This window comes from Parasteatoda tepidariorum, chromosome 10 (genome assembly GCF_982258835.1).
Source record: "Parasteatoda tepidariorum strain Cologne lab strain chromosome 10, Ptep-v5.0, whole genome shotgun sequence".
Taxonomy (NCBI): Eukaryota; Metazoa; Arthropoda; class Arachnida; order Araneae; family Theridiidae; genus Parasteatoda; species Parasteatoda tepidariorum.
In genome coordinates, this window is record NC_141764.1 from 61,808,237 (window position 1) to 61,830,173 (window position 21,937).

The 21,937-nt window shown below is 30.9% G+C and overlaps 1 protein-coding gene across 1 annotated transcript in view; it reads left to right on the top strand.

Annotated features, from left to right (window-relative positions):
• Positions 1-21,937, top strand: part of LOC107456991 (uncharacterized) — a 69,362-nt gene that overhangs the window by 24,667 nt on the left and 22,758 nt on the right. Inside the window, exon 2 of the mRNA XM_043047851.3 lies at positions 4,575-4,801. Within this exon, the coding sequence (XP_042903785.3) occupies positions 4,575-4,801 (227 nt within the window). The remainder of the gene's footprint in view (positions 1-4,574; positions 4,802-21,937) is intronic.

Genomic DNA, 21,937 nt, shown 5'->3' on the forward strand with positions numbered 1-21,937 from the left:
TCTCTGTTTTCAACTTTCTTTCGTGTGTTCTGTTTCTTTGGTTTTGGACAGGAATGACTATAATGTCCATATTCATTGCAATTGTAGCATCTTGGTTTTTTAGTGTCTTTATTCTTCTGTTTATGAGCAAATTTCCGGGATTTTCCATAAAATGCACTTTCAGAATGATTTGTCGATGTAGAACACAAATCTTTCACATTTTCTTGTAATAGCAAATTTTTGACAAAATCAACTGTAATGGCTTGATTTGAGCCTTGATTCCTAGAATGAGTGGTCTGAATTTTTCTGGTAGTCCTCCAAGTATTATTCCACCAACAGTTTCACTATCTAGTGGCTTTCCGATACTTTCGAGTTGTTCCAAGATGTTCGTTATGTTGTCAATATACGTTGACATCGATTTTGTTCGAAATAGAGATGAATACAGGCCAATTCTTCTAATTACCCCTTTATCTTCATAGGTATTCTGCAATGACGTCCAGGCTTCCTTAGCTGTTTTCGCTTCCTTGGTTTCGGCTGACGCTATCGGTTTAATTGATAAATTTATTTTTGCCAGTGCTCTTCTATCTGATTCTGGATCAATTTCTTCATTTCTTATCGGTTCAATGCATCCCCAGAGTCTAGCATCAACTAAGAAATTTTTCATTAGAAATTTCCTATCGGAATAGTTCGAGCCATCAAGATGTTTCGATTCTGGAAGTCCCCCACTTGACGTAGAAACGGGTGTTCTTCGAACATTTAATTGAGTCTGTAAATCTTCAATTTGTTGCTGCAATTCTTTAATTGCATCTGCTTCAGCCATTTTTCGATGTCAGAAGTGATTTCAGCGAACAAGTGATGAAAAAGAAACTGACCTGTTCTGTTATTTCCAACACTTTCGATTTCCGAATTCGTTCTTAAATGTTCATTTTAGTTGATTAATATTTCCATTTCTGGGCCCGTGACCTGTTAGCGAGAGCTTAATTTTGAGCAATGATACGTAGGAAACAGATATCAACTGAAAATATTTATTTGATGTAAATAAGAATAATATGGAAATTACGAATGAATGAGACGAGCGTCTGAACGACGCGGTGTTTGTAAACAGACTGATCAGATGAGTCTCGGCGTTGCCAGATTCAGTGTCTGAAAGTTACAGTAGGGTTGAGTGATATTCTCACAGCATTTAGATGCAAACAGGCGCTCTCCATAGGGTTAATGGTTCTTTCGTAACTTGCTACACGTCAAGTTAGTATAATGTTAGAGCTTGTGAAAAAAAAAATACGCGTTTATTTTTAAAAACGCAAAAAAATGACAATGCTTTTTAATCTCATGAAGCAGTGCCTCACTGTTGTAATAATTTTAGCTAACTGTTGGACGATATCATTTTCTTTTCATTAAGTAATTTACTGTTATTTATCGCTTGATTACATATTTTATTTTAATTCTGTAAAATGCTTGGATGTTTTATTTAAGGATGTCAAATTTTAAAGAAAATAAGCAAAATACAAAACATCTTTTTAATAGTACAATCCAGCTACGTTTTTTTTATAAATATTTCAACTTTCCTACAATTTTTTGTTCTAAACATTTATTTCGTTACTGAATATATATGCATAGTTTAAGAGCTTGACATGCATCATTAAAATTTTCAAACTAAATAAGGAATAAATAGGAATAATTACTGTATTATAAAAGTTTCTACATGAAGAAAAAAAAATTCTGGTAATATTACTGTATTGTGTGGTAATGACAATTCCGGCAAGAAAAACAAAATTCTGGTTAATGAAACTAAAATATTCGGTATTTATACCATTTATTTACTTATTTTTCTGTTAATATGGTAACGGTTCGCAGGTAATTCTGTTTTCAAAAATTATACTTCTTTTCACCCCACATTTAGTAAAAAATACAGAACTCAAAAGCAAATTTAACCAAATAAATGGTTTATATGACAAGATCTAAGATATCACGGTAAAATTACCAATTTTTACCATATTTAAATAATTTTATTATATATTAAATCATATTTTATTTACTGCTAATTTTACCAAAATCCTTAACAAAGCAAAGGTAAAATTAGTGAAATTTTTTGTGTTCCCATAGAACCAAAAATTCGGTATTTTTTACCTTATTTTGATAGTTTTGACCATACTTTTTCCTCAGTGTGCATAAATGCTACTTGATTATTAATACTGATTTATATTATTAATACTGATTTTCTTCTCCCTCTGTTTATGGAAGTATAAAATATACCATATACTGAAAATAATCTGTTTAATTTGGAGATATTATGTTAATAGTTATGAATTCGGGGCAAGAAAAACTTTAGAAAATGCGTTGCTGTAGCGTCTATGGCTGACAAATAAAAAAAATTTTTCTCACCAAAATAGTACTGGAAAAATACTTAATGGGCACTGAGATCTCGTTTATTCCAAAAACTTGTGAGTACTTCCTACTTCTACGAGATGTTCTGCAATGGTTGCCCATAATATATATTTTTGATTTCAAAATACAGTCGAACCTCAATTAATTGTTCTCGCATCATTTCTCCAATATGCATCGTCTTGTTTAACCGGTGTTATTGTTAAATACCCGTTTAGATCTTTTTTGAAACTGGAACATTCCAGCGTCCATCATTCAGAAATTTTACCAACATTTGAAAACAAAAGTTATTTTGCTTTCAGAAGAAAGACAGTATGGGGTTTTGGGTAAAACGCCTAATAAAACACTTTTGATTTTTCTAAAATAATTGGTGAAAATGGTGAAACTTGTGGCGTGATGTTGATTGAAAAAATGTTTGCAGGAACTGAAGAGGTCCAAATGATAACGATGAAGGCAGTGAAACACATAATGCAATCTTCGCGGAAGGCCGCAAAGAAACTGTTCAATAAGAAATTGTCTGTATTCATACTAATTTACAGAAGTTGTATGACTATAACGAAAGTTGAAAATTAATTGTTTGCTGTGAAAAAAAGAGAGTTCAAACTAAAATTTCTTAAAATATTAGAGAAATAAACTTGTTTTTTCATCTTTCCAACGTATCGTAAATAGCTTTGGCAGTAAGCATTTAATTTTTTCAACTTAATTTTTGTTATACTTAATGTAAATTTAATACTTTATTATTTTAATAAATGTAATACTTTTTGCACTTTTACGTATGTAAACTTATTACAATCCACACTTTTCAAATGATTATTTGATATTTTATGTTGAACCACATTCGTCGTTTTCCCGTATCTATCTGTTACGATTAAAGTGATAAATCTGGTTATTATTATCACTCATCTAAACTAAAAAACTAAACTCAGTGGCGCGACAGCACATAGATGGCCAAGGCCTACTGTGCCCATCTCAGTTTTCTTGACCTTGGGCTCTGAGGTGCAGGAGCAGATGTTCCGATTAGATGGTCAGCCGAACGCGAAACCCCCAGTGTTTAGTTCCCAAGCATTCTTGGTACTCATTTAAGGACCCACTGAAGGGATGAAAGGCTGAGTCAACCTTGCCCGGCCCGAGGATCGAACTTAGGACCTGTGGCATGGGAGAGCGAAGCGCTGCCACTCAGCCACCGGACGTCATTAATACTCATCGGTCAATATTAATAATAATCGAGGGTCAAAGTGAGAAATATCGACAATTATTCTCTATAACCGGTTATTAATAATAACCAATGAAGTTTGGTCAATGTGATTAAACGGTTTATATAGCATTGGAACATAGGTGTACCTCTTTCAACATATATTACGGTTGAAGTGATAAATCCAATTATTATTAATACTCATCGGTCAAAATTAATAATAATCGCTTCTTTTGGTCAAAGCGATAGAATGCAAAAAAATTACATTGACCAAACTTCATTGATAATTATTAATAATAACCGGCCAATGTGATAAATTCGCTTAAAATACTCACTTTAACCGGCTTATATGCTTATTATTAATATTAACCGGTTTGTATTAAATAATAACCAACTATTCACATTGACCGTAACAGGTCATTCCTATTGAATTATCCAAGGAGAAACGATCGTAATTCTACAGTATATGACAAAAATAGACACAATTAGAGATCACAAACTTTTATCAAAGCAAGGAATAAATAACGATTATACTTTTAAAATATGATAAATCGCTATTGAAGAAGGCGGGTGACAAGAGATAAAAACATGTTTGCTTGCTGATTGAAACTCGATGCTTCTAATAATCGCTTATAGAGACTCCTCAGTTTCCTTTCAGACCAAACATATCCTGACGTTTCTTACACTTGCCTTCTTCAATAGCGATTTATGAGATTTTCATGGTGTTTTACCTTCATTATCGTTAAAATTTCACATTAATGATTTCGAATATCATGTTTTTCGTTTCTCATTTTTACAAAGAATCTAAAAATACGCATTTAAGTTGGTCTTTATTAAAAAGTCCAGCATATTTGACGATTGAATTACATAGAAACATTTACTTCAAACTATTTCACTGACATCAGAGATTATGGCTAATTTCTCTTGTTTGTTTTTTTAAACTATATGTTCTAACTAATTTCCATTGTTAACTTTTCAATATACAACAAACTACATATTATCTTCTTTAATTTCTCCATAGATGACATGGCGGTCATTTGTAAAAGGCTACCTCATTTTAAAATTCGAATGCATCACAGTAGCGCTGGCTCAACAGGGATTTTAAAAGCTAGTGACTATCTATCGGAGGATGAGGAGTCGGAGTGCGTGGCAAAGATAACACCACCCAAGGGATACGGTGTTATCTATCACATTGATGGAATGGAGCTTCGAAAAGATGCCAATAATGACTGCAGGGACTACATCAAAGTAAGAATTCTTATAGAATACGAGTGTGATTTCAATGATTTTAAAAATAAAACATAGAATGTGATTAATGCCTTTCGTGGTTTTCTTTATTTCAAAAGTATTGATTAAAGAATATGGCGAAAAGTGTATTTACAAAAGCACAAAAGTGCGTGTATGGCAGACTGCCTCATTGGATGTTCTTGAAATAGAAGTGTATTATTTGAAAAAAATAAATAAAAATAATATATATATATATTGTTGTTGTTGGTAATTTACGTCGCACTAGAGCTGCACAATGGGCTATTGGCGATGGTCTGGGAAACATCCCGGAGGAAATATATATATATATATATATATATATATATGTAATACAAAAAGTAAATACTTTTGTATTAATAAAAGAATTAAATCTCTTTCGTTTTCATAAAATGTCTTTGTTAAAGAATAAGCGTAGAGAGATTCTATTTTGGGAATTCAAGGCTGAAACCATACCATTGAAATATAAATAGATTTATATTTCAAGGGAAGAGTTATTTTTAGAATCGTTCCCTTTTTCAATTCCATATAAGGAAGCAGAAATGATTTTCCTTAATGCGTAAGGGTACAAGGAATGTACGAAGGTGCCTTTTTACTTAAAATCTATGTTGGTATAAAACGTAAGAGCGCATAGTTTTGCGTGTCCTTTTCATCATGATGTGATCCACATAAGCTGTTCCGGGATTGTCCGGAGTCTTGTCCATTCCCCTCCCGTAGGGAGCGTGGACGTCAACTGTTAGCAATACCAGCCTACATTTAATAAACCTGTTTAGAACGTATGATGGCTTAAGACTGCAATTATTTCAAGCTAAATACAACACTGATAACAGGGTTGGAGCCCTGTTATTACATATATATATATATATATATATATATATATATATCTAATGATTTTTTAGTAAATTAGTATTGAGAGCAACATGATTGAAGAGTCCAGATTGTGCATAATCTTCTTTTATTAAGTTGCGATGGCGAAATAGCAGTTTAACCCCTCTCCAAAGCGGGAGAGGGGGAACAGATATCCCGTCTAAGCTGACGGATTTTATTTTAGCAAGATCAACAACAAAAAGCCACGCAAAAATTAGCGCTCTGCATTTTATAGGATGATTAAACAGTGTGAAGAGGTCCCAGTCATATGCTTTTTCTGTATTCTTACGCCTCATCAAATTTATTTATTACTCAAAGCAAATCGTTTAATCTTTCCTTATATGGAAGTGAAAGATCTTAAAATAACTTCTCTTTTGAAGTATTAATCTAATTATTATTCATTGGCATGTTTTTAGCCTTGAAGTCCCAAAATAGAATTTCTACCCTTATCCTTTACTAAAGATATTTAATGAAAAGGAATGAAGTTTTAATGCTTTTATTAATACAAAAGTATTTAATTTTTGTATTACATCCCCCCCAAAAAAAATTTTGGTAAGCCAAAAAAAAAATAATAAAATTTTGAATACTATGAATATATACTTTATGTTGGTATGACTGTCCTCTTTCCTACTATAAATAACCTTTTTCCAATATGTGAAAAAAATTATTTACAGCAACAACAATAAAAACATAATAATACAATTTATCTATTTAGTGAACTAAACAGAAAGAAAAATTTAAACATTTAATAGAACTATTCTAAAATAACTTTTCAAAAATTTTCACACAAAAATATACAAAATTTTTATGCAAAACGACCTGGACAACAATTGTCATTTAATCAGAATTTAAGATTCTGTATGATTAAAAAAAAATATATTCACAATTTTTATGTGAAAGAGATGGACAACTAAGTGTCATTTAATCAGAATTTAAGATTCTGTATGGTTAATGGGGTTTTTTACTTGATGAAATTCTGTATTCCCCGTTAAAATGGAAGAAAACAGAATTTCATGAAGCACTGTGTAATTGAGAGATCCAGACTGGATAAAACAAAAATAGCTTAGAGAGTTTTTTCTCACTGTGTTGAGAAAAAAAAATTCATGTTACTTCGCCCTCACTCCTAACTGATGCTGAGGTAAACATCTCCACAAAACGCGATTCGGATCTCTCAAAAAAAAATAGGGATTACTTCTTCCCTTGAAGAAAGTAAAAAATTTCTGTTGGTGACTATTCATGATTTAATTTTAACATTTGTGGGTTGTGATATTTCCTAAGCTTTGAAACATGTACTATTTCAAAATTTTGTTTACTCAAATTATTCTTTTTATTTATTTTGTAATTAACTTCTGAAATTTTTTGAAGAATTTTATACGGTCCACTAAAAGGAGGTGACAACTTCCTCGTATTAGGATAAGTAAATTCTTCAAACAGAACTAATTCATCAATTTTAAAGTCTATATCTAAAAATCTAGAATCATAATAAATTTTATTTCTTTCATGATATTCTCTAGTTCTTTGAATTGCTATTTTCTTAGCTTCTTCAACAGGTGGATAGACTTTTTCATTTAAGGGATTTTCGTAGGGGAGTCTACCATGCATGAGGTATGCAGGTGGAAACTTTGTTACAGAATGGGGAGTTAAGTTATGAGTATTAACTATATCTTTTAACAAAACAGGCCAGGGAGTTTTAGTAGGTTTTTCATTAATTTTACATTTTAAACGGGTAATTATTGTTTGACCAAGGCGTTCAACCTTGCCATTAGACTGCGGATGATGTGCAGTTGTCAATAATTGTTGAATTTTATTATGTTTCAAAAACTTTTTAAAATGAGAAGAAGTAAAAGCAGCGTTTCGATCACTCAACAAGGATTTAGGGGTTTGATTTTGAAAAATTTGATGCAAAAAATTTGTATAAGTTTCTGAGCTAATGGATTTTGATGCAAAAGCCCACATGTAGCGTGTAAGGTGGTCAATAATTAAAGTTAAATATTTTTTTGTTGAATTATAGTAATTCAATCCACCAACACTATCTATTGCTAGTAAGTCAAAAGACTGATTAACAGGGGGTAAGGATTGTAATAATCCAAATCTTTTCTGTCGCGGTTTTTTATTTAATTGGCACGTATGACAATGTTTACAAAATTTTGTTATATCTGAAGTTATGTTGTTCCAATAAAAAACAGGGGTTATTAAGTTAATCATTTTCTGTACTCCTGGGTGATTAAATTTATCATGAGCATTTTGCAGAAGTTTTAATCTTAACGAAAATGGAACAACTATTTTAGTAAAATTTTTCTTACGTACACACAAAACATTATTGATATCAACAAATTTACCTTGTAAGTTATCTTTCCTTTGAGCTTCCACTATTTCACTCAAGTTCAATAAATGTGAAACATGAACATTATTATTTTTACTATTACTTTGGACAATTGAATGTGTTGCATCTCTCGAAAGCCAATCTGCTTCAAAATTAGCAGAGCCTTTCGTGTATTTAATATCATATTCATACATACTTAACAATAATGACCATCTAAATAATCTTCCTTTTAAATTTTTAACATTTCTTAGCCAAACTAAAGCAGCATGGTCAGTATGTATGGTGAATTTTTGTCCAAAAAGGTAATGATGGAATTTATTTAGAGAATCGACAATAGCAAGACATTCAAGTTCTGTAATTGCATAGTTTTTTTCATAGTCCCTTAATGAACGAGAATGAAAAGCTACAGGATGCAATACACCACATTCATCTGTCTGTTTTAGCACACATCCAATTCCAACTAATGATGCATCAACAAAAAGATGACATTCATGATTAGGGTTAAAAATTTTCAAAATTGGTTTACAAATAATAGCATTTTTTAAAAGTTCAAAAGATTGTTGACATTTTTCTGACCACACCCATTTTACATCTTTCTTTAACAAGTTATTCAAAGGATGTCGAATACTTGCATAACTATCAATAAATTTATTGTAGACATTTATTGATCCGAGAAATCTTTGTAATGATTTTACATTTTTAGGGGGCAATAATTTTTTAATCACTTCAATATTATGGTTATCGGGTGATACTATTCCATTTTTAATTTCATATCCTAAAAATTCTATTTGTTTTTGCAAAAATGAACATTTTGAAAGTTTTAATTTTAAGTTTTCTTGTTTACAAATATCAAAAATCTTTTTAAGATGGGTTAAATGTTCATCATAAGAATTAGAAAATATAATGATATCATCAAAGTAGTTTGTAGCAAATTTAATTTTATGTTTATTTAAAATTCTACGAATTGTACGTTGAAAAATGCTCGGGGCATTCTTCCAGCCAAAAGGTAATCTTAAGTATTCAAATAGACCATTGTGAGTAGCGAATGCTAATTTCTCAGTGTCATCAGGATGAATACGAACATGATGATATCCCTGTGATAAATCTATTTTAGAATAATAACTACTATTAGACAATTTTTCTATTAAAGTTTGTATTAAAGGTAGAGGTTCAGAATCTGTTTTTGTAATTTGATTTAGTTTTCTATAGTCAATACATAAACGACTCTTTTTATTTTCATCTTTTTTAAAAACTAAAGTTACTGGGGCAGCATAAGGGGATGAACTTTCTTTTATAATGTTATTTTTTAACAATTCCTCTATTTGTAAATCAATTTCTTGTTGTTGTTTTGGGGATGTTTTGTACGGCCTTAGAGATATAGGTAAATCTGAGGTTAACCTGACTCTTTGCGGTTCCATTCTAATTTCTCCTACGTCGTGTTTATGTTTTGCAAAAATATCATCATAACTTTCTAAAATTTCTTTTAAGTCCACATTTTCTATTTTGCTTTCATTTTTTATTTTTTCGTCGATATTAACCTGATAATGTGTGCACCCATTACCTAGATCTATCTTCGAATCATTTGAAATTTTTGGACATTTTTTCTTTTTCCTATTTGTCCTTTTCCTTTTATTTTTGTTACCCTTTACATTATTTTTTTCAATGTTTACTTTTACTGAAACATCTTCAACTTTTATTTTTTCAACATTTTTACCCTTAACATTTTGCTGTCTAATGTGCAAAGATAAGTTGTCATTGTTAGAATTAGCAGAGGTGATCAATCTCTTACCAAATTGAGTAACAACTGGCCCGACACAATCAATAAACAAACAAAACTCTTTGCAAGCCTGCAACCCAAGTAAAGCATATGGTAAATCAGTATCAATTACAAAAAACTTAACTGACTTAACAATTTTGCCTAATTTAAGGGGAAACTCACAAATTTTGTTAAGTGTTAGTTGTCCTTTCGTTTGGGTAACCTTTAATTCCTCACATTTTTTAATAGGAATATTCAATTTTAACACCAAATCTTTTGGTATTACATTTAATGTTGACCCGGTATCAACATTCAATAATATCTCTTTTACTTTTTCATTTTTATTTTGTTTTGGACGTCCCTTTAAGTATTTATTTTTCACTTTACCTCCATTTAGGTATTCATTTTTAACTTTAGATCCATTTTCCACTTTATATCCATTTAGGTACTCGTTTTCAACTATATATCCGGATATGAGTAATTGCTATTGATTACTTGTCATATTTTGAACGTTCACATCAACCACATTACTAGGGTTGTTTACACACGAAGAGCCCATGTGAAATTGATTCAAAAGTCCTTTCTTTGAGCAATATTTACATTGATTCAATGGGTTCTCTTGTGTAGTATGATGTATTTTGGGTTTTGTCACATTTGGGGTTACATTTTTATTTTTAGGACAAGCCGGGGCTTTATGTCCTGGTGCATTACACTTAAAGCACTTAATGTCATATTTCGGGTTCTCTAACTTCTTAACATATGGTCCCTTATTAGCTTGAAATTTATATTTATCTAAGTCAGTTTTAATTTTTTCATAAAGTTTAAGTTTTTGTTTAAATTCAAAAAGATTACTGGCTCCATAAAGAACTGTTTTATTATTTGTTTGGTCTGGTATTCCTTGAATTATATAAGTGATTAGAGCTAAGTCATCAATATCGCTTTGAGTAGCTATTTCTCTCATTTTTAGGAAATATTCTTGAAGAGTTTCATTATACCTTTGTTTTCTTTTTTGCAACATTGCATGTACTTCTGCACTATTGCAACTAAGTCCAAATTCTTCAAGCAAAAGATTTTTTAGTTTTTCATACGAATTTAACTGAGTTTCACTTCTAATTAAAGTTAATGCGTTACCTTTCATGCATCTTTTTGCAAATAAAAACTTTTGCATATCAGACAATTTAAATAAATTAGCATGAGTTTCAAAATTTTCAAACCAAGAATTTATGTTATCATAGCGGTTTCCATTAAACATAGGGGTAACTGCTTCAATATCTGAAAAACTAACTACTAATTTTGTTTCATTTTCCCTATTTATATTATTACTAGAACTTTGACTATAGGATACCATATCTTCATCAACACTACTTTTTGTACATATAGAATTTAAATTAACTTGTGTAAATTGATTTACACAAGTTTTAGTTGGTAAATGTGGTTCAAAATCAGTTTGAGTTTGTTTACTTTTAAACTGAATAGCTTCCTCCTCATCTTCGGAGGGATTTTCATTTACGATCGAATTTTTTAAGTGATTAAAATCACATAAACAATTTAAAATATGCTTGGCAATTTCCTCCTTATTTCCTTCACTGGAAATATTTAGAATGTCTGAAATTTTGATTAAATCCGAAAAATTAAAAGTATCACAAATTTCTTTTAGTTTGTTTGCAAATTCATTATCGTTAGTTTCAAAAGAAAATTCTGAAAAATTAAGAATTTTGTTACGGTTTAATCTAGACAAATCATTTGGAAATAAAAGTTTAAATAATAACTTAATTTTGTTTGCCTTCGTTACTTTAATTGACGTTTGAACCACATCTATTTCTTTTAAAAACATTTTAAAAGCAGTATAAATGCACTATATCATAAAAAACTATATATCATAAAAAAAAAAAAATATAAACACAAGAATGCACTTCATATTTCACTCTTCCAAAGATTCGTAATAAAATAAAAAATTAGATTACTAAAATATGAAGTAAAACTTATTCATTATCGAGGAAAAAAAAAAAAAAAAATATATACAGATGTTCACTGGATTCATTTTTGTTACTTAAAAAAAAAAAGCACTTCGAAGGAGAAAATAAATCTTTTCCTTTGAAAGAATTTTCTCTAAAGGAGCAGAAGCTCGTCTAATAAATATAAATCGCGCACATATAACAAACGCGCACATACGTTTTGATTTCACAACTTTTTTTTTTTTATCACTCGGTGCCGACTCACAACACAATTTTTTCTTTCTTTTTTTCACAACATCACGATTAGGACTTTCGCACACTTCCGCACACTTGATTAGGACTTTTCTAAAACACTATAAATCGCACACTTCCTTGCTTCTGAGGGCACTAACAGGCATTGTAGACACAAACGTTTTCATGGCTGTCACAGTTTCTTTCAACATTCAGGCAAAATCGAACGATCTGTCTCCAAGCGAAGCATTCTGGTACCGTAAAATCACCGATGAAGCAATTTTTCTCCCGGGTGGGTGAGGAATCCTTCAGGACCTTCAGGGCGGCGTTAGGCGATCTCTTCCGGTTCAATGAAGCTTTTTCTCTTCAACACAAAGAGGGTGAAACAGGGATTTCCAAGGCGACGAAGTAGCATTCAGTTTAGGTATAGTTCGCAATAGCATTGCACAAAAATTTTCTTTTAAGGGGTTTCCTGCACAAAGCAAACATCCTGCGAGGCTTCTAATGATTTTTTAGTAAATTAGTATTGAGAGCAACATGATTGAAGAGTCCAGATTGTGCATAATCTTCTTTTATTAAGTTGCGATGGCGAAATAGCAGTTTAACCCCTCTCCTAAGCGGGAGAGGGGGAACAGATATCCCGTCTAAGCTGACGGATTTTATTTTAGCAAGATCAACAACAAAAAGCCACGGAAAAATTAGCGCTCTGCATTTTATAGGATGATTAAACAGTGTGAAGAGGTCCCAGTCATATGCTTTTTCTGTATTCTTACGCCTCATCAAATTTATTTATTACTCAAAGCAAATCGTTTAATCTTTCCTTATATGGAAGTGAAAGATCTTAAAATAACTTCTCTTTTGAAGTATTAATCTAATTATTATTCATTGGCATGTTTTTAGCCTTGAAGTCCCAAAATAGAATTTCTACCCTTATCCTTTACTAAAGATATTTAATGAAAAGGAATGAAGTTTTAATGCTTTTATTAATACAAAAGTATTTAATTTTTGTATTACATATATATATATATATATATATATATATATATATATATATATATATATATATATATATATATATATATATATATATATATATATATATATATATATATATATATATATATATATATATATATACGAGGGTTGTAAATTAAATAGTGGCAACTTAACCTTGAAGCTCACAGAAGGGCGGGCATGCACAAATAGGGTATGGGTGCTGTGAGGTGACGCTGTTGTCGGTGTGTAGAGTGCAAAAAACAGTTGATTTGCTTAGAAGGGTAGTTGTTGCGTGGCGTTAAAGTGAGGAGTTTCGTTTCCATCGCTCTAAAGCATGTTGTCAAAAGGCTTAATGACGAAAAAAGAAGAGATGCTTGAACCCATCGTGCTACTGTCCTATAGGGTAAAGCATTTGCGCCACAGACTTCCACTAATCCACGATAGCATTCTGTTGCATTTTTGCCTCGGACAACCTTGATTTTAAGCCACGACAGCTGATCACCTTTTGAAAACATGCTTTAGAGCGATGGAAACGAAACTCCTCACTTTAACGCCACGTAACAACTACCCTTCTAAGCAAATCGAATGTTTTTTGCACTCTACACATCGACAACAGCGCCACCTCTCCGCTCTCATATCCTATTTGCGCATGCCCGCCCTTCTGTGAGTTTCAAGGTTAAGTTGCCACTATTTAATTTATAACCCTCGTATATAGATAAATATATATACACTTAAACGATATTCTTATTTTAAATGTAATTTTTATGTAAATAAGACGAGCTTAAATAATTCCTCGATTAAAAAAAACTAACTATATTCAACAGTTTTCGTTAAGAGAATATTTAAACTTTGTAGGTCTTACTTCTCTTTAGTATTTTAAAGCTCTAATATTAAAATTTTGCTTTTAAGTATGTGTGAAAATATATTCTTCATTAAATATTTTTCTTGTGCCAAATATTTATCTATCAAAACGTTAAATTTCTATTGGCTTTTTATGTAGGAAATAATGGCATCCTTTTTGTCAAGGATTCTAAAATATATGTTTAGGGAAAAAGTTACAGAACACCTTGAATTATTAGTGCTATTGTATGTCGTGGCATTAAATTATTGCTATTGGACATTAAAATAGACACAACTTTGAGAATTGGTATGTATAGTTAAACAATAAAACGTATATTTAACTATTTCTTTATAAAGATACAAAGATTATTTCAGTTTGATTAAATAAAAATCCCAATAAATTTCGATTCAGAACTAACAAAACACTGTCAATATTTCAAACAGTTTGTTTTATTTAATTACAGTATTTCAAGTTGCTTAAAACAAGATCTGATGTATGAAATATTATCTTTCACACGAAGCAATTTCAGATATAATCAATGATATGAATACAAATAATTGCTTTGAACGCAACGGATCATTTAATTCAAATAACTGAGATTTTAGAATAAATAATAAATCAACTTCAATTTCCTTTCCGCTTTTTGAAACTTTGATGTGCAATGAATAGGATTATCGAGGTTTAATAGCAATTCAGAAGCAATACTGCATTCCAATGAAAAGAGTTTTGAAATATTTAAAATCAATATGACTGCCATTTTGTCAATAATACAATCAATTTTCTGAAAGTCTGGTTTTTATATTCATGGAATAAATAGTTTCTAGAAAGTTCATTCAGTATTTTATATTTAATAGTTGATGAAGGACAAAGGCGTCTTTAGTGTAGTTAAGCAGTTATGATTAAAGAGCTCGTTCAATTTTAAAGATATTTTTATTTTGATTATTATCAAAACGATAATAAATTGATTTTAGTACTTAATTGTTTATTTTTTACTAAATATGATACGTTTTAAACGAAGTTTGAAGGTTGAAAGTAAACCATGGGCGTGGCGGGAATCTGATTTCTGAGGGAGACGAAATTAAAATACTGTCACAATAATTCTCTAACCTAATAGAATTTTTTATTATTATTTTTATTATAGGAAATTCTTATTCTTATTCTTGCAAAAAAATTATTTTTATCTCTTTCCTTTTTTAAACTTTGTTAAACTTAAATCAATCATAGTTCATGAAAATTTTGTTTGTCTGAATTACTGAGGGGGACAAAGTATATTTACCAATCCCCTCCGCCAACAACGCCCATGTTACAGTCATCATTTGTTCTCCCCAGATGACGGAACGAATTTCATTATAATTTTCCAAATAAACTTAAGATTTAGTTGCTAATGAAAGAAAAAAAATTAATTCCCAGCTCCAAAACAAATTATACCATTTTACTGAATAACATCCGTGGAAATTACTTAGGTAAAAATAAATAAATATCTAAACAAATGAAAAAGTCTCTGTTTTTAAAAACTTATAAAATTAGTTTCGAAATTGTCTTTTGTAACGTTAAACCTGTATCTATTTACTCCTATAACATTTATTCATTTTCTAGCATTGCATTCACGGATCTCAAGTTTGATCTGTAAATGCCAGAAAAATTTAAATTTAGTTACAGCATATACGGAATCATTTTACAGAAAGACATTAGTAAAAACTATTTATGTCTAAAAAATAAATGCTTTGCTTTACGTACTTGTATAGTCATAGTTATTGTGTAAACTATCCCATGCAGTGCTAAACCTGTAGTTACAGATTTCTAATCCAAGTTTGGTCTGCAAATGCTAAAAAAAATATTGTTCGAGTAGAAAATAATTTCTAAACTACTTTTGTAACGTTTAGCGGTAGCCATTTTTCTAGCTAAGGCTCCAAATGTTAGAAAAGTTTTTTTGTAAGTTCAATTCATAGAATAAATGAATAAACCTTTTGTAAAATGACTTTAGATGAGGTTAGTTGTTGTTGTTGGTGGTTTACATAGAACTAAAGCTGCACAATAGGCTATTGGCGACGGTCTGGAAAACATCCCTGAGGATGATCCGAAGAACTGCCACAGTTTTGATCCTTCGTAGAGGTGATGGCTCGCCAGCTTCAGTAGCCCGACGACCTATGCGAAGTCGAGTACTTTACGGTAGAACAGTTTTACAAAGGACCGATACTGCACGGACACCCTCGGTCCTTTTGCATGCTGATCAAAGCGGTCACCCACCCACACGTTGACCACAGTCAGTGATGTTTGACTTCAGTGTTCCATTGGGAAGCGTGTCTTGACGATCAGTTCACAGCGGGGAGTGTAGAGGTTAGTTATCCTTAAAAAATAAAAATATCGATTTAAGATGCTTCAAAGTTAACACAAAATTATTTTTTCCTTCGTCCCCGTCGATCCTTTCTCCCCAGAGCCACACAGCATGACTAAATTCATTATTTAATTCATAAAACTAAAAGTCATACCACGACACAATGACATCTAGCTAAAATAATTTTCATTCTTTCTATTTTTATATTACTATTTGTGCCCAATCCCAGTTGACTTCACATTACTAGAATTAGCAAGTTTTCCAAAGTTCAACTTATAATAAAGATTAACTACACTCAGTATAATTTGGAATAGAAAATGATGTCCTCGATTATGGAGTGCGCCTATCACATGATAGTCTAAATTAGTATTTGCAACAGTTAATCACTGTTATATCAAGTTTAATCTATTTATAGTCAGTCCGTTCTATGCTTATACTGAAAATGGCATAAAACGTCTAAATGGAGAAAAGTCACAGTTTTGAGAAAATAAAAATCGTTTGTGGTCTAATTTTTTTAATATTTAAAAACTTACTGCAATGCTACATTATCTGTTCTCATAACAGTTTGAAAAAACTGAGATTAATGAGCGATTTTAATAATTTTCATCTTGGTAAAAAAATGTCGTTAAATTGGCGCTTTTTTAAACAAGTTGAATAACTTTTAAAATATTTAAGTTATTTGTCCGTTCTAAGACCTAGATAAATCTTCACGGTAAGATGGTACACATACTTTAAAATTATATCTCTGCTTTAAACGAAAGACACTTAAATTGTGGTGTTTATTTATTTTCCTTGGTGAAAGATCTTCGTAAAACTATCTTAATAAATAACTAATTTTTTCTTTCAAATTTCCTTAACCATTGATTTTTCATTATTTAGATTTCTAGAACAAGTTTCAAAAGCTTACTTGACATTCTGAATTAAATGGTTTTAATACTATTAATTTGGTGACGTCATCCCACGCTCCTTTTGCTTGAGCTTACTTGACATTCTAAACTAAATGGTTTTAATACTATTAATTTGGTGACGTCATCCCACGCTCCTTTTGCTAGAGCTTACTTGACATTCTAAACTAAATGGTTTTAATACTATTAATTTGGTGACGTCATCCCACGCTCCTTTTGCTTGAGCTTACTTGACATTCTAAACTAAATGGTTTTAATACTATTAATTTGGTGACGTCATCCCACGCTCCTTTTGCTCGACATTCTAAACTAAATGGTTTTAATACTATTAATTTGGTGACGTCATCCCACGCTCCTTTTGCTTGAGCTTACTTGACATTCTAAACTAAATGGTTTTAATACTATTAATTTGGTGACGTCATCCCACGCTCCTTTTGCTTGAGCTTACTTGACATTCTAAACTAAATGGTTTTAATACTATAAATTTGGTGACGTCAACCCACGCTCCTTTTGCTTGAACTTACTTGACATTCTAAACTAAATGCTTTTAATACTATTAATTTGGTGACGTCATCCCACGCTCCTTTTGCTTGAGCTTACTTGACATTCTAAACTAAATGGTTTTAATACTATTAATTTGGTGACGTCATCCCACGCTCCTTTTGCTTGAGCTTACTTGACATTCTAAACTAAATGGTTTTAATACTATTAATTTGGTGACGTCATCCCACGCTCCTTTTGCTTGAGCTTACTTGACATTCTAAACTAAATGGTTTTAATACTATTAATTTGGTGACGTCATCCCACGCTCCTTTTGCTTGAGCTTACTTGACATTCTAAACTAAATGGTTTTAATACTATTAATTTGGTGACGTCATCCCACGCTCCTTTTGCTTGAGCTTACTTGACATTCTAAACTAAATGGTTTTAATACTATTAATTTGGTGACGTCATCCCACGCTCCTTTTGCTTGAGCTTACTTGACATTCTAAACTAAATGGTTTTAATACTATTAATTTGGTGACGTCATCCCACGCTCCTTTTGCTTGAGCTTACTTGACATTCTAAACTAAATGGTTTTAATACTATTAATTTGGTAAAGTCATCCCACGCTCCTTTTGCTTGAGCTTTCTTGACATTCTGAATTAAAAATAAATTATTAATGCAGAAGTTACAATGAACTTTGCTTCTGATAAAACTGAGCTGCAAACTCGAAAACATAGCAGATATTATCTTTCAAATAATTGAAAATAAGCACCTATTGTTTAATTTGTAACAATGCCTAATGCTTCACCTGAGCGAAAAAAAAAATTCGTTCTTCTTATGCCTTTTCCCTAACGGACAAATAGAGATGTCCAATCCCTAGGCTGAACTATATCACTGAGTAAAATTAATTAATTAGCGTTTGCACCATTCTCATAGGACGATTCATACTCACATCCTAATGGAAAGTATTCCTGTTGGCTGTTATCTGTAGCTCATTGATCACTGACAGATTTCTAAAGAGCACATAAATAAATTGTCGTCAGGTGACGTCAGCTTAGACATCTCCATTGACTTTTTGAATGTTAAGAATCCGGGCTAAAATTTCTCCTTATGCACTCTGCCCAAAATTCAGGACGGTGGCACTAACAGTTCTTGAGAAATATTCAGACATAAATAGATATACAAAGTCTTCCTTTCATTACGATAGATTGTTCTTTATTAATTATATATTAATTTTATCTTCAACAAAGCATTTAATGTACAAGTTGTAATTTTCAATGCTATGAGTGTAATTTCAACCAGTTGTAGTTGTAATTGTAAGTTTTTCATCTGAGAAAGATATTTTTTTCAATTCCAAAATATTTTCTTTGTTTAAAAACAGTGATAAGAAATTACAGATCACTGTGATATCTCTCAATTTTTCCTCTACAGCCTTCGATGTTTTATCACAAGTCGATTGGAAAGGAATTTCGCCAAACTAAATTCAATAAAAATTAAAAACAGATTTTCATTCATTACGAAATTACTACTAGAGTTCTAAATGTACGTCACCGAGTACTCGTACACGCAAGTTGTGAGTATACCCGTACTTTGGCACGTGTAATAAGCGCTGGACCATCATCAGTCTTTGGGTTTATACCAGGGTCAATTCCCGAACGCCGAAATCAATGGACTCATCAGATAATTTTCAACAAGTTTCACTCCTTTACTATCGCATGTTTATTTAACTCTTTGTGGAAATATAAACAGGTTAAAATTAATACGCTAACAGACGAATAATGAGTTTGAGTGACCGAAGTTGTGGCTAAACATCTAAAATTCGACAGATTTGTCTGGTGTAATTGATATCTTTTATGCTTTATAAACTCGAAAATGATTCTGAAATAAGGATTAAGTATTTGCTTCCTTTTTTTTCAGAATACATTTTCGTGAATTCTTAAAAATGTTTTCTAATTAGTAACTCTCGAGTATATCTCAAGTTTATTTAGAAAAAAAGCTGAACTAATTACACCAAATAAGTTTGAGTATCTGAAGTTTAGGTTAAACATTGGAATTTTTACAGATTTGTCGGGTTTAATTGATATATTGGATGATTTATAAACTCGAAAATGATTCTGAAATAAGGATTAAATATTTGCTTCTTTTTTTTTTCAGAATACATTTTCGTGAATTCTTAAAAATGTTTTCTAATTAGTAACTCTCGAGTTTATCTCAAGTTTATTCAGAAAAAAAGCTGAACTAATTACACCAAATAAGTTTGAGTATCTGAAGTTTAGGTTAAGCATTGGAATTTTGACAGATTTGTCGGGTTTAATTGATATGTTGGATGATTTGTTGTTGTTGTTAATTTACGTCGCACTAGAGCTGCACAATGGGCTATTGGCGACGGTCTGGGAAGCATCCCGGAGGATGATCCGAAGACATGCCATCACAATTTTGATCCTCTGCGGAGGGGATGGCACCCCCGTTTCGGTAGCCCGACGACCTGCGCGCGAAGTCGAGCACTTTACGGTAGCACAGTTTAACGAGGACCAATATCGCACACCCTCGGTCCTTACGCAGACTGATCCAAGTGGTCACCCACCCGCACACTGACCGTAGTCAGTGATGCTTGACTTCGGTGATCTGCTGGGAACCGTGTCTTAACGATCAGTCCACTGCGGGACTATTGGATGATTTATAAACTCGAAAATGATTCTGAAATGAGGATTAAATATTTGCTTCCTTTTTTTTCTGAATACATTTTCGTGAATTCTTAAAAATGTTTTCTAATTAGTAACTCTCGAGTTTATCTCAAGTTTATTTAGAAAAAAGCTGAACTTATTACACCAAATAAGTTTGAGTATTCGAAGTTTAAGTTAAGCATTGGAATTTTTACAGATTTGTCGGGTTTAATTGATATATTTTATGCTTTATAAACTCGAAAATGATTCTGAAATAAGGATTAAATATTTGCTTCTTTTTTTTAGAATACATTTTCATGAATTCTTGAAAATGTTTTCTAATTAGTAATTCTCAGGAACTCAAGTTCATTTAGAAAACGAGCTGAACTTATTACACCAAATAAGTTTGAGCAGCCAAAGTATAAGCTAAACATTGGAATTTTGACAGATTTGTCTGGTAAGCTTTATAAACTCAAATATGTTTCCGAAATAAATACTGAACAGTTTCCTTTTTTCTGAAATGATTTAGGATGTGTTTTCGTGAATCATTGAAAATGTTTTCTCATTAGTAATTCTTGAGAATATCTGAAGCTCATTAAGAAAGCAAGCGCAACTTGTTACGTCAAATAAGTTTAAATGGTTGAAGTTTTTAACTAAAGATTTAAATTTTGGCAAATTGGTTTGGTTTAATTCACATCTTTTACACTCTAAAACCTGGGAAACGTTTTTGAAATAAGTATCGAATTTTGGCTTCATTTTTTAAAGAAATGATTCAAAATACCTTTTCGCGAATACTGAAAATACATTCATGTAACCATTTGACGCACATGGGACACCGGTGTCCCTTTATATATATATATATATATATATATATATATATATATATATATATATATATATATATATATATATATATATATATATATATATATATATATAATTTTTTAAATATCTTTTATTTTAATAGGATATGGGTAGATTGGTTGCTTAATTTTAAATTAGATAATTTAAAAATGAAAAGCGTTGAAAGAAATTCAAAGAATAAACACCAACGAAAGCTTTATTTAATATGTGTGAAAGCGATTTTCTCTGGTATTGTGTTAAAACACTTTAAAAAGATAAGGCTTAGATATATATAATCGTATTTAATTATAACTTCATTAAGAGAAATAAAAAAAATTGCATTTTTTTTTTTTGCAGTCGAAGAAATTCATTTTTTAAATATTTAGATCCCAAGAGTTATTTTTAAGGCACAAAATAATTCTATACGTTTAGAAAATTAACACTTTTATGAAAAACTAGAGAGGTAAAATGAGTTTTTAAAATAAAAACTATTTAAATCATTTCAGTTTTAAAAATGTCTGATTAAGTATACTTATTCTAAAATAAATATTCATTCCTTGCTTAAGACTGTAAATTTCACATTATTCATCATCATTATTATTATTTCTTAATATTCTAATAAAACTGCATCGAGAACGCCATACCAATTTTTACTATGCAACGATGAATTTTACTGAAATAAAAAAAATCTCGAATTTCGATCAAAAATAAAATAGAATGTTGCAAAAGGAATATCAGATGAATATTACGGACAAAAAATTATAGTTGACGTGAAAAATTTATGATTAAATTTTTTACTTTCAAATTAGGTTTTAAGCGGAACTAAGACTTTCATGAGAAAAATGAGAGGAAAGACTGAATTTTGGGAAATGGAGAATGCACAAATCTAATTAGTGAGACGAGATATTGAAAAAGAATAT